This window comes from Ambystoma mexicanum, chromosome 7p (genome assembly GCF_040938575.1).
Source record: "Ambystoma mexicanum isolate Mex_15411 chromosome 7p, UKY_AmexF1_1, whole genome shotgun sequence".
In the NCBI taxonomy this organism is placed as follows: domain Eukaryota; kingdom Metazoa; phylum Chordata; class Amphibia; order Caudata; family Ambystomatidae; genus Ambystoma; species Ambystoma mexicanum.
In genome coordinates this window covers 144,177,413-144,191,456 of record NC_090939.1, presented here as the reverse complement: position 1 = coordinate 144,191,456, position 14,044 = coordinate 144,177,413, and the positions used below count along the sequence as shown (strand labels likewise).

Below are 14,044 nucleotides of genomic sequence, written 5' to 3'. Positions count from 1 at the left end.
CATGCGAACCCTCCCGCCTACCCCTCTGCGGCTCTTCACTTGGTCATACTGCCACTTCACGTGCTACCAAATCTGAAGATGGCTGCCAGAGGCGGGGCTTAGGTAGAGGGCAGTCATTGGCTGTGGTAAGTATGACGCAGAGATCAGTGATTGGTTACTACTACGAAAGACAGATCAGAAACGAAACTGATACTGATTTTTTCTTTACCGAGGATTCCCAGCCTGACGACGGGGAATATTCATGAGCATGTGAATCCATGCCAGACCCATGCTGGAGAAAAACTGTTACAGGTAAGTAACTTGTTCCTTATTGGTATTTTACTCAACAATACAAACAACCTACAGAACCCCCCACCCTTCTCGCCCCCTCCCCCGGTGCATTCACAAAGGCATGGAATCATTCCACAACACATCATTCCAGATACAAAAATCAAGGAAGGGAAGAGATGACAACTGACAGTAGACGCACCTTATCAATCGGCAGTCCGAGTCCAACACATAGTGAGTGACAAGCCCAACACCCCTCAACTGGCACCTTCAGGAGCGCCCAGTCGCACCACATCTTCTGCTTAGTCTCAAATCTGAACAACAGCACGGTCCTGCAGTTCTCCTCACCGTGTTTCTTAAGTGGAACACCGATTAATAAGCAAGCTACTTCCTACGGCATAAGTTGAGGCAGACATTCCTTTGACAAAAGGGGCCCGGAGCCCCCTCCACTTGGCTTCTTGAGAAGATACAACGTATAAGCATCCCACATCTGCCTATCACCCCAGCACTTCCCTTTCATTGTGCCCCATCTTGTTTCCATATCATGACAATACAAAATATCTTCAGTCCATTGGGCGATTGTCGGGCCCCGTTTCCTACCCCACCCCATGGCCACTCTGCGTTTAGCCAGGATCAGGAGGAGGCCAGTCAACTTCCTGGTGTCCTTGGGTTTTTGTTTGGTATACCCCAATAGAGCAAGCATGGGATCAGGCGTGAGTTGCTGCCCCACAATGTCTCCAATTACCACAAACACCTGCGCCCAGAGGTGCTCCAACTCCACACATTCCCAAGCCACATGCAGAAATCCTGCCTCTTCACGCCCACATCTGATACAGGCCCCCGACCTATGGGGAAAGTAATCTTTCAGCTGAACCGGGGTATAATAACATTGATGCAAAAACTTAGTGAATCAGCTTGAAATTGGTGTTAACAGCCCCATTCCTCGTCATTTCACAACAATAGTTCCACGTGGCGGCTGGTATTTCCCTACCCAATGTCCTCTCCCACAATTCCCAGGACGGCGCTGCGGCACCAAGTCTACCTCTCGGGGCCATTGCATATAATTCCGATGGGACTCGCTGCCCCATACCTCCCCCTATCATTCTATCAAGCATTGCAGCCAGTGGCGGTGATTCGGGAAAGGATGGAAACAGCCGCTGTAATGTTACCCACAGCCTATAATACAAGAACATGTCTAATCCCGAGAGGGCCCCCTTCTCCTGCAATTGTTCAATTGAAAAAACCTTCCACTCGGAAACAGGTCACAAAATTTAGTGACACCCAACCTCTTTACCATCGCCACATACCCTACCTCACTAGACAGGGGAACACCAGGGATGAATATAGTCAGGAGTTCCGGCGAATAAAGAATGCCACCTACGGGCGCATGTTCCAAGAGAGACCAGGCCCTACATGTCAACTCCACTAAATTCCGCGGTGTCCACGAGCGGCTTGGAGCGGTCAGAATAACCGACCTCAGCAACGCTGGTGATGCAATGGACCTCTCTATCTCGACATGCCGACGTTCCGCTGCCATCCCATACCAATACCGGAGAAAACTAGCCTGAGCTACTATGTAGTATAGTTCCAAATCCGGCAATGCGAGACCCCCCTCTCGAACCGGCGCAATGAGTTTATCCCAGGAGACACGAGCCATTTTACCGGCCCAAATAAATTCACCAGCGAGCGAAGGTCCCGAAAATATTTTTTGAGTACCTTTATAGGCGCATTAAGAAACACATACAGAAGCTTGGGCAGAATGGTCATCTTAATTACAGAGATCCTACCATATAGGTTGAGTGGGAGGGAATCCCATCTCAACATCGCCAATCTGGCCGACTCAAGAGCGTCCCCGTAATTGCTATGAAACACCACCTCTTCCTCCTCCCGGGCCACTGTGATCCCCAGATAGCGCATGCTGGTTAATTCCTACTGGAATCCCCAAGAATCCTGAAATTGACACACCACTCCCTTCAATGGGAATATTACTGACTTACTGGTATTTACCTTCAGCCCCGAAAGCTCGCCGAACTGCTGAACATCTACCATAATTGGGTCCAAATTGACCACCGGATGACGAACAAAGAGGACCATGTCGTCCGCATACGAGATCACCACTTTGTGAGTATACAACTGGACCCCCCCCGGTGTAAATGTAGCTCTCTCAGCCCAAGGCGCCATTGCTAGGGCAAATAGTAGAGGGGACAGTGGACAACCCTTGCGTGTCGCCCATTCAAGTGGTATTAACCCGGTGGGCTGCCCATTGACCCTCACCCTGGCCACCTGCCTTGTATACAATAGTTCCACCAAGGAGATAAAGAATCTACCCATACCCATCCTGCGCAACCGTGAATAAGAACGGCCATTCAATAGAATCAAATGCTTTAGTAGCATCCAACAAGCCAAACGCACACTGCAGCCCAAACGAGGTTGATCGACCAGGAATGAATCACGCCTGATCCGCCTTTACCATAATTGACATCAACGGCGCAAGCCTTGCTGCTAAGATTTTAGCCAAGATTTTATTATCAAGATTGATAAGTGATATCGGGCGATACGAAGAACAGTCTCCCCCGGCTTCTCCGGCTTCAACAGCACAACCTCTACCGCCTCCTTGAGAGAGTCTGGCAATCGACCCGTAGCAAATGCCTCCTGATAGACTCGCAGCAGATATGGTGCTAGTTTGTCGGCAAAACATTTATAAAATGTGTCCGTAAAGCCGTCTGGACCCGGGGACTTCCCGCCCTGTAATGATTTAATGGCCACAACCACCTCCTCTAACGTCAAGGGCCTATTCAACCACTCCCTTTGCTCCTCTGAACACCAATACATCCCCACCTGATCAAGATAACCCTCTATATCAACCTACACCGACTGAAACTGGTATACATACAAGTGAGTGTAAAATTTCTGAAACTCATGAACTTTCCCCTCATCCTCAGTGATCCACCCCCTGCTCATCTGTGATCACTGCTACCCTGTTCTCTTGGCCACGCAACTGGGTGGCTCTAGCAAGCGACCGCCCAGGGGCCTGACCCTCCCCATACTTCCAGGGGGCTTCCCTATCCCACATATATTTCACCTCCCGTTGGGCCAGAGCATGACATTCCTGTAATTTCCGCATAATGTCCCCCTGCTGAACTTTGGACGGGGCAAGGGCCCCCCCTGCAAGACACGCAGCTCCCCCTCCGCAACAGCCAGATCCCTCTGTATCTTCAAGATCCCCAATTCCTTAGCTATGCACTCTCCCCTTATCACGCATTTGAATCCTTTCCCATAAGATGCCAGCCGAAGCCACCGACCCGTCGTTAACCTTAAAATATCCATCTATAGCCCTCGCCAATTCCTCCCTAAAGATCACATCCAGGAGCTCATCACTCTTAAATCGCCAAGGGGACCCCCTATGCAGAGACAGAAGAACGGGGGTGTGATCCGAGAGAGTGCAGGCCCGAATATCCACCCCCGCAGACCGGCCCATGACTGCATGAGATCCCAGAAAAATAATATAACCGGGCAGCTGAGCCATGCGGTGTCGAGTAGTGCGTAAACTGGCTCACCCCTGGATGTCTCACCCTCCAGATGTCTTCAATACCCCACACTGTGAGCATGCCCCGGATTCTCTGAGTCCTTGCTACTCAGTCGTGCTGCACTGCCCATGCGGTCCTGTAGCAGGTCTAAAACAGAGTTAAAATCCCCTGCCCATATAATTTCCCTGTCCGGGAGCTTCACCAACTGCCTCTCCACCCAGTTCAACGAGTCTGTGGTATCCAAATTGGGGCCATAATAACAAATCAGCGTATAGAGCTTCCCTTGAATAATCCCCTGCACCACCAGGGCCCTACCCTCCTGATCCTTCAGAACTTTCGTCAATCGGAATCCCACTGAGCCATGCACCAAAATACAGACGCCCCTGGAGTAGGAAGAATAGGAGAAGTACCGATGGCATCCCCAGCTTTTGCTGAATTTAGATTAAGTAGTCGCTGTCGAGTGGGTCTCCTGGAGGAAGGCTACCTCAACCCGATGTCGCCTCGGGTATTGCAGCACCTTATGAGCTTTAGGCTGGCCGTTAAGGCTCCTAACGTTCCACGTCATAAGATTCAACATTGCCATTAAAGAATATCGTGATATATTCTAACCCGTCACCTCTTACCCTCCTGCATATCCACACCTTCTGCACCATTACACCCCACCCCCTCCCCCACCAACCCCTCTCTCTACCCCTACCAACAACACCCCAAGTTGTCAGTGACTTCCCACCCCTGCTACCCCACACCCTTGCCTGTCCCCAACAAAACCCCCCTCCGACCCCTGCTGGATACCCCAACCTTCCAGCGCTCCCACCATCCTTAGCATATAAACAGCTCAAGGGGCGGCTACGAGCCCGACCCTCCCATGCACCATGCAGGAGCCCCGTCTCCCCGCAGATCTATGTTCAAATTATACAGTGACATCACGCCGCCCATGCTACACCCATGCGTAGACATCCTCAATCATTGTTATTTCTTGACCTGGGGGAATTTGGCAACATATCAAGGAAAGAGGAAGCCTCATCCGGGGTTTGGAAAAACAGTGACTTTCCTTCATACACAATCCGCAGCTTGGCCGTATATAACATAGCATACTTTATGTCCCTGTCCCGTAACCTCCTCTTAACCTCCAGGAACATTTTCCTAACCGCTTGCACTTTATCTGAGAAGTCCGGGAAGAACCTGATCACATCGCCTTTGTAGGATACCGTTCCCTTCTCTCTAGCCTTTCTGAGTGCCGTATCCCTATCCCGATAGTTCAATAGCTGGGCAATCACTGGACGCGGAGGGGCGCCCGGGATTGGTCTCCTTCCACTCGGGATTCTATGTGCTCTCTCCACAACACACAACGGGGAGATGCCGTCAGGCTCCAGTGCTTCTCGCAGTATGTCCTTCACCAGGGCCTCCATATTCTTTTGGCCCTCCGACTAAGGCAGATGTTATTCCTACGAGATCTCGATTTGAGATAGTCCTGCTTCTCCTTAAGTTCCTGCAGGGCCTTCCTGACCGCGGACATCTCTCCCGAGACTGAAGTTGCCAATCCGGATATTCGCCCCTCCACCGTATCCAGTCTCTCCCCATGCTTGTCCAGGCGGACCTGCATATGATCCACTTTGCAAGTCAATGTGTCAAGTTTGCCATCTAGAAACTGTATTCCGGACTGTAGCTGCGTAAACCTGGCCTTTATGTCCTGCAAAGCAGACACGGGGTCCGGCTCGGACACTACTGAGTTATCCATTGTCCCATTATTTTTGACTGGAGTGGCCATCTCAAAGTGAAGTTTCGACTGCTGCTTACCACCTTTGCCCGACTTAGACATGGCCCACAAGACAGATGGGTGAGCAGAGCTATCCACTAAATGGAATGACCAGGCTGATGGCACCCCAGTAGTAACCACCTCTCTCCTCTCAGGGGACCAGGCCTAGCCCCGCAGCCAATCCCCGGTTCTGTTGCAACTGACACAAACAGAGGGGAAGAAGCTCCCAAATCTGCAATGTCCTTACACTTATAAAAGCAGGATTCCTATGATTCCAAATCAGCCCCACCAAAGGCCAGCTCCTTCAACCCCGACACCAAGAAAACAAATGTGTACCCGGGTTCCGGGGGTACCGTGCGTCCACTCCAGTAGCTGTCTCAGTGCACCCACAGTCCATATGATGGCTGGGCAATGCCATTTCCCGAAGTCTTGGCTGCAGCACCCACTTAGTTCAGCAGTAGCTGTCGTAGTGCCCCCACAGTCCATATGAAGGCTAGGCAATGCCCATATCCCGGAAACTTGGCTGCAGCACCAACTTAGTTCAGGTCTGACACACCTTCCATCAGCAGAACACCAGTATCTGCATGTTGCAGCACCAGTTAACTCCTACGCCACACCAATTGCTCATCAACAACGTGCTCATAAAGGGCCACAGCGGGACCCGGAGCCCTCGCCAGCTCCCCTCCCACCATACCTTCACTGAGGGCTGCCACCCCCGGGGCCCCGCCGGTCCAGCCCCACACGGAGGGCCGCCACCACACACCAGCCGCCCCGCGGGTTTCAATGTGTTCCGGCAAGCCCCTCCAGGGAAGGAACGAGTTCCCCCAGCGCCGGCCGCCAGAGGCAGAAGACCGCCACCTCGTTCTTGCCGCGGGACTCGTCCAAGCCGTGCAGCTCTGCCAAAGCGCTCCTCCCCTCAGCCGCCGATCTAGTCCTCCGCTCCTCCGGCACACTCCACAGTCCGGCGCCGGCGCTACCCCAGCCTCCCCCAGCTCACCACCAGTCACTGGGCGCAGCGGCGCCTCTCGGCTACATGGGCGGAGGGCACACACCTCCTCGGGGATGCAGACAAACACCTCCTCACACCGAAACGGCCATCCGCTCCGACGATGGGATCAGGGCGCCCGTTACACCAGATGCGTAGCGGGATCGCACCTCCCCCACTCCTTTCATCGCGGCCCGCGGCTGCAGCTCCGCCACACCGGCTTGCAGCAATTTTAGCTCTGTTTCGGCCCAAAATAGTGTCCCCAGGTCCCCAATATAACCAGGTAGCTAGGCACCTAGCGTGTCATTGATTCCACCTCGGAGACAGCCGGATGGCAGACCTGATTTCTATGGTGCGGGAGAGCTTCACGGGCCGACAGCCATCTTTGTCAGGCTCTGTAGCACCCCCCCTCCCCCAGCTTCCATTGCATTCTATCCACTCTATATGGTGCCTGTGTACTCTGCCTTTGACTAGACCAATCACTTTATTGCAACCGCATTGAATAGTTAACTTGTACTAAATCGTGTATTATCTTGTGTCTTCAGACTCCTTCATTAAATTGATTACATTCTACCACAGATTCCTTATCTTGATACACTCCCATCAGTGCCAGCTGCCTGGATAATTTTGACAAGGGCGCAGTGCGGCTTGACGTGGTCTCCTCGGCACCACACTTAAAGAATGCACTGTGCCCCCACACCTCTGTTATTTTTCCAGGCGCTCAGCACGATGTTCGGGTCACGGCTCATAGTACGATTCTTTTCCTGCATCATTCTTTCAGGGCTCACATCTTCGGGGTTCAAGCACTGCCGAGACTGCAGCTCCAAGATCTCCTTCACTGACCCACACATTTGTCTGTGGTATTGGGATGGAGGATGGCACAGATCAATGTGGCTCGTACCAGTCATTGAACCCGAATGGCTTGAGGGAATGCGTGGCTAAACTGGTATTAGGCAGCCCCCCTTCAGAGTCACTGGCCCAGCCTACAACTAAATCCTTGGGAGCAGATGCCAAAAGGCCCCCCGCCACTGTGAAAAAGGATTACAGGGAAGCAGGCGGCATAAAAGATCTGAAAAGAGATCTCACTTCCGCAGCACCACTCTTCTTTCTCCTCTTCCCACAGAAAACCTTGCCATATAGTCAGAAGAAAAAGAAGCACAGACATAGATCAGCTGATTTGGATTTGTCTGAGGAGAGGGGAAACTTACCCCTCCTAGGGGGCACCGAGGGAGCAGTGGGAGGAATTCAAACAGCAAATGTTGCAATTGTTAGAAAAAGCAGCAGCGGGAACGGCTTCGACCTCAATGTCTACGGCAGGTCTATTGACGTTCGTACTTGGGGTAACTGGCATGAAGGCATCGAAGAAGGGTCATAGCAGGGCTAGAAATTCCTGAGACGCCCGTAGTCCAAATCACACTATGGAGAGCGATACAACAGCACCACAAGTGCAAGAAATTTCTAGCCCTGGTGTTGCAGTGATATACTTCGACTTCACGCAACAGACGGAATAAAAATACTTCCAGACCCCTATTTGAAACCCTCAGTAGAAGATAGGCTTCCCAAGTACATTCCTCCTAGAGCCCTCAGCTCATCTTATACATTTCTACGGGTGAGTCACTTCTCCAAACAGAGAATGTGGGTAGATTTCTCTCCTCTGCAGGTGCCTCCCTCTGCAATGGCCTCCTTAATTTCCGGAAGCTCCTCAAGACCTTACTTTTCACCTTCTTTCTCGCATCCTCTCCCCTGCTAACCTTCCCTTGCTCTTGCTCTGTCTGCTGACTGGCTGCTCTGTGTCCTCTGAGTCTTATAGGACACCTCCCCACTGCCCCCGATCAGTCCACCTGCACTTGGTGCCACACCCACCTTGCATTGCCGCCTCGCTAACCTTCCACTACCGGGCTGGGATTGTCCTCTGTAGTCCCATCCTTCTGCCTTCCTTGCACATAACTCGGTGCCCTGCTGCTCTGGGTGCACTTCGCCCTGTACCCTCTCATATGCACCTTTGTTGCACACTTGCACAATCTAAATGACACTAAGCCTAGTAAGATCGTTTGTCCTGTCCTCCCTTTCTTCCTCTCTTGCCTGGTTGCGCTTTGAAACACCGGTGTATAGGCGCATAATAAATAACAAATCAATCAATCAAGTGCATCAGAGTAAAGATAGAAAATGTTATATCAGCACAGAAAACCAGGTCAAAATTGTGGCCAGCTAAATAAATGTGTTGTTCCACAAATCATTGGAGAAAAATTCAAGTCTTTTAACTTCAGAGGATTTTTTTTCTTCTTTTATTAAAGGAGCAGCTTGCGTCATCCACTGTGATATTAAAAGCACCTACTACATTGCGAGGTTTGTAAGTAGTCTAGTCTTCTAGGTTTGTAGATGAGATTGCAGCCTATCCCCGAGGATGATATAAAGATGAGCAATAACCAATTTACAATTCATTGGTACCAGAGTCTGTGTAATTGATTAGCAGTCCTCTGACCACCAAGATTCAGTAAGGAAGCAAACCTCAATATTATGATCCAGAATAAAATAATTTACCATTTGTCTGTTTCACATAGAATCTAGCATAAGTAGTGTAAACTTCAGCCACTAAAGAGAGCACAGATGTGTCATTTAAATAACATTTTCTAAGAGTTGTTGGCCAGGAATATCAAAGTTAAGATCAAGGTTGTTGAGTGCCCCGGGTCCTGTCTTGATTAACCTAACCATTCATAGTCCAGAGTAATTTTAACTCTGAAGAGGAGGAATACAAAAATGAAGAAATCCTTAAACAAAAATGGGCAAAGTTTACCACCAGCACACACATGTTTTAGATGTTGTATCGCTCTATGTTCTTATACAGAGTTGTTATCCCCATCTTTGATTCTGTGAATATTCCTAAATAAATTAAATTGGTAATTGAAATGTAATTTACATGTAATGTAGTGTTACCAGGTTTGTAATTATTTTGTGTCTCCATTTCTCTGATATATTGTCACTAAAAAAAAACTGCTCTATCTTGATCATCACCTTGATCAGCTGTCGAGTATTTGAAGAGCCAAGGGGCCTCGATTATGGACATTTCCATCCCAGAGCTTGAAGAGGTGCATGTGGCTCACGTCATATGCATCCTTGGAGAGATGAGAGATTTCCTACAGCAGGACTTCAATGAACACTTTCAAGACCTGGTAAGTCTAGCCTGATCCTCAACAATGCAACAACCCAAAAAAAAGTTTCTTTCCCACAGACCTCTCTGTGCTTTGGTTACTGTGTTTTTTCTAATGTGATACAGAACACCTTAAGATATTATCCCATGCAGTAGAAAGGAGATAAAAAGGGTCAGAAACAAATGTGAAAACTGTATAAAGTTTCTTAAAATAGCGTGTGATTCAAAGTATATTGCATCTTTGTAGCTGGCTGGGACGCTTCCTTGATAGGAGGCAGATTAAAAGGGGACAGTTTGTAATCTCTGTTTGAAGCCAAGCTAATCACTTTCCCACATCAGTACACATTCTAGGTCATAAAAGCTGTCCTCGATTCTCCCCTAGTTGGAGAATGGAGGACAGCTAAGGGATTCAGAGGGGGGAAAACGTTAATTAGTCTGACAAATATTTGTGTTCGTTATTTATTGTACAATGCATTTATGGTTGACAGCATTAACCCCACATCCTTCTTCCTTGGCCCAGTACTTATTTCTGAGTTACCAACCTTTACAAAACGAGCCCATTTTTATCAACTTTTCATTCACATTTTCTCTCCATAGTGAGTATCAATATAACAACCCCAGGATGCCATCATGCTTCAGTTAAAATAAATCTGCCATCAGGACAGTGGACACCACTGTGTACCCAGGATACATGCTGCTGCTGATGGCTGCGCATTGGTTGAGTGCTTGGCGAGGGCTGTCTCACTGCTCCACTCACTCATCTAAGAGACCCTGTAAATTGTGAGCCTGCTTTGGAACTAAACTCATTCATTCCATTGGAATAGCACTGACATTCCGCCTCTAGACCCGTAAATTGAATAAATTCAATGTCAGCGTCCATTGGCTGGCAAGCATTGGTGGAGTGCTTGGTGAGTGCTATCTTGCTAATCCATACTCTTATCCGAGACCCTATGAATTGTGAGCCGCCTTTGAAATGAAATTCATTCCATTTGAATAGCATGGACAGTCCTGCGTCCGGACCCGGAAATGGAATAAATTCAATGTCAGCGTGCATTGGCAGGTGCACATTGATCGAGTGCTGTCCCGCAAATATATGAAGTGAGTGCTTAATAATTAAAAGAATTCTGTTATTTACGTAACACTGATCTAGACATTAACGCTGCATTGGGTCAGTTGGAGAACTAACAGTACCTTTTTCGCACAGGGTTAACTCTGAGAGACTATGCCGGCTAAGGGGAAATCTAAAGTTACTAGATATAACCTTTGGAAAGGGAAGACCCCCAGAACCCCCTGACAGAGGTAAACATGTAGCCCCAAATAGTTACATCTCCCGTGGAAAGATCATTACCAACACGGTTCCGACCTAGCAGTGGTGAACATACCAATGATGAGAATTTAAACCTAGGGGATATTGATAACAATTCCCCACTGTTATTTGCTGCAGCGAAGTATCGCTGTGGCGACGGACAAGCCTACGCCGCTTGTAGAAATTCAATCCTACATGGCGACCATCCAATTTGCCATGAAGATTCTCTTAAAGCTGTGCGACCAAATTCACGAGAATCAAAATATTAACACACTGCTCCCATCTTCTGACGCTCCCTTGGGGCAGGTGCATAACCCCGAGCAAGCTGCAATCACAGTTCTCCACGGGGAAAGTCGCAAGGAGAGGACACCCGAAAATCTGGTACAAGTCGAGATTGTAAATGAATGTGAAGCGAGAGAAGAACAAATTCTCTCTGAATCTTCTTAAATCTACTTATCGCAGAAACAAAGGAGGCTAGCAATCAAAAACCAAGAGACCCAACTTAAACGGAAACCTACAGTAGAGAAGCAAAAGTCTGACCTAACCGTCAAAGAAATCGAGAAAGAATGCGGCCTGAAAAAAGAATCTCCAATTAAACTAAGCGGGAACTTTGACTAGCTGGGTGATGAACGGCGATCAAACCGTTGCCAGCAGTGCGGGAATTGGATAGGTCAACATCATATATAATTAAAGGTACTGAATATAGCTTGACTCCCGAGCACATGAAATGAGCAGCCAGCTCACAGATGGCTCCTGTGAAATTGACGACCAGAGGTGATCCAGGTAAAACCTCATATAAGCTGAAAGATAATAAACTCACAATCAAAATCCTGAATCAGCCAGAAACGGATGTATAAACCATAGAGGCTAGTTGCAGTAACACAGCACACAGCGCTGAAGAGGACGAGCGGAGACACACGGCGCAGAGAACCGAAGGCAGAGGAGACACTGCAGGCGGGGTAGGATCGCTCCCCAGAAAAAGTTGGGACAGAATCACCGGGCTGAACACCCAGAGGCTGAGTGCTCGGAGCAGCAGACCGAGGCCCGCACATCCAGTAAGTGCATTCTGCGTCGTTAGGACCCTGGACTGATCCGGGACACCTCGAGGAGCGCGGCTGGAGGGAGGACGTGACCCAGCGCCTGGAGGAACATAATACGAGGTTGAACAATGAAGATGGTGAGAACGCATAAACACCCCCTGGCACGTGGGGGAACCCGGACCATAGCCAACAAAGCAAGTCACCCCCTGGTGGGGGTGGAAGAACTTGAACACAGTAAGCACTACAATATCGGAGGGCCTTCCTGAGAACCAATAGTGGTTTGAGTGGGCACAGGGGAGCCCAAAAGACAGTGCAGCAAGGACCAAGGAGGGGGCGACCCACAACGAAATAGGCAGCAAGTGGAAGGCGAACAAGAATAGCAAGATCCGGCACGACCCAACAGGGCCAATTACCGAGCGGTACGCGTGGATGGTAGGGAAGGAAGATCAGTGGGACAGCACCCTGCATGAGTGAGAACAAAGCCTGGGGAGCTGGGACTGCACGGCCATTCGCCCAGAGGGGACTCTGGCACAAATAAGCCAGCTGCCTGAGCAAGAAATACCAGCGGCAAAGGGTAACAGTGGTGTAACCACCGGACGGATCATACCCACAGCGGCACTTTGGAGGGTCGACAAGGGCAGCATTGAAAGTACAAACTAGCGGGCGCGGGTGAACATAATCTACGCGCTGCACAAGGCTGTGGCGAGCAGCAACGACATCTGGGGCAGGTCAAGTGGGGGAGCGCAACCCACCCGCTGAGCAAAGAAGAGGGGTACCGATCAGCAGAGCGACCTGAATACTGGCAGGACATACAAAGGATACACTACCCAGACTGGATACGGACCAGTATAGCACCCCGGGCATGGCCCGCACCACCTGAGCAATTGAGATTGTCAGTGATTAATAGACATGGGAGGGCGCAACCCACTCGCTGGATAACAAAGGGGAATAGAAGGGGAGCCACGTGAGAGTATTGCCCCCCCTTTATAAACATTGACAATAGCTGGAACATACCGGCGCCGATGCCACCACATGGGGAAAGGGCAAAACAAAAAGAGAAAGGTCATACAAAACGAATAATAATATATACATGGGAGGCCACAACCCATTGACTGGCAACAAAGTAAATACTACTGGGGGGCACTGACCCCACAAGCGCAGGATCTGGGGAAGGCACCCAGAAGCAGCAGGGACCGCAGGCCTTCGAGGTGGACAGCACTAGGACAGGAATGGCCCGTTATAAAGAGAGTGAGCCGGCCACAGGAGAGAGGCAGCTCAGTGACTCATCACCTGCACCTAATACTGGAGAAGCAGGGGCCTGACATAGAGGCACAAGGCCAAGGACATAAACATGTCTGACAAACAGAGGTTAAGGGAGACAAACCAGTATGGAGTCATTTGCCCGCAAGAGCGAGGACACGCAGCCTGTGGCAACAGAGGCAGCCACGCCAAACCCCACGCAAGGGGAGATCGGACAAGTGGCAGGCAGCATTCTGGAGGCCATAGAAGCACTTAAAGCATCGATAAAGGGCAGGCTAGATGCGGTGATCGTAGATGTGGGGCTCCTCAGACAAGACACAAGGAACCTAGCAGAGAGAGTGACAACAGTGGAGCAACGGGTGCAGAGTAACACAGCGAACGTGACGAACTCCCAATCCCAAATGTCAGAGGTGCTGGATAGGATCCGTACGCTGGAACACAGAGCTGAAGATGCAGAAGAGAGCTTGACGCAACAATGTGCGCATAGTGCGGCTGCCGGAGGGGGAGGAAGACGGAGACCCCACAAACTACATAGAAAGCCTACTGCTTCAGGAAGTAGGAGCAGGGAACTTATCCTAGGGCTTCATGGTGGAGAGGGCGTAGAGAGCTCTAATTAGGAGACCCCATCCGGGGGCACCTCCAAGACCTATGATTGCGAAGATCATGAACTTCAAAGTCAGGGAGAAGATGTTGACATTCTTAAGGGAGGGCGGGTTGATAACGAGAAAGGCCGCTACAGTAACCATTTACCCAGA

General features: G+C 49.9%; 1 protein-coding gene across 1 annotated transcript in view; it reads left to right on the top strand.

Moving 5' to 3' along the window:
- The window catches only part of LOC138525759 (uncharacterized), an 815,930-nt gene that overhangs the window by 642,296 nt on the left and 159,590 nt on the right, over positions 1-14,044 (top strand). The window contains exon 15 of the mRNA XM_069635930.1: positions 9,557-9,705. Within this exon, the coding sequence (XP_069492031.1) occupies positions 9,557-9,705 (149 nt within the window). The remainder of the gene's footprint in view (positions 1-9,556; positions 9,706-14,044) is intronic.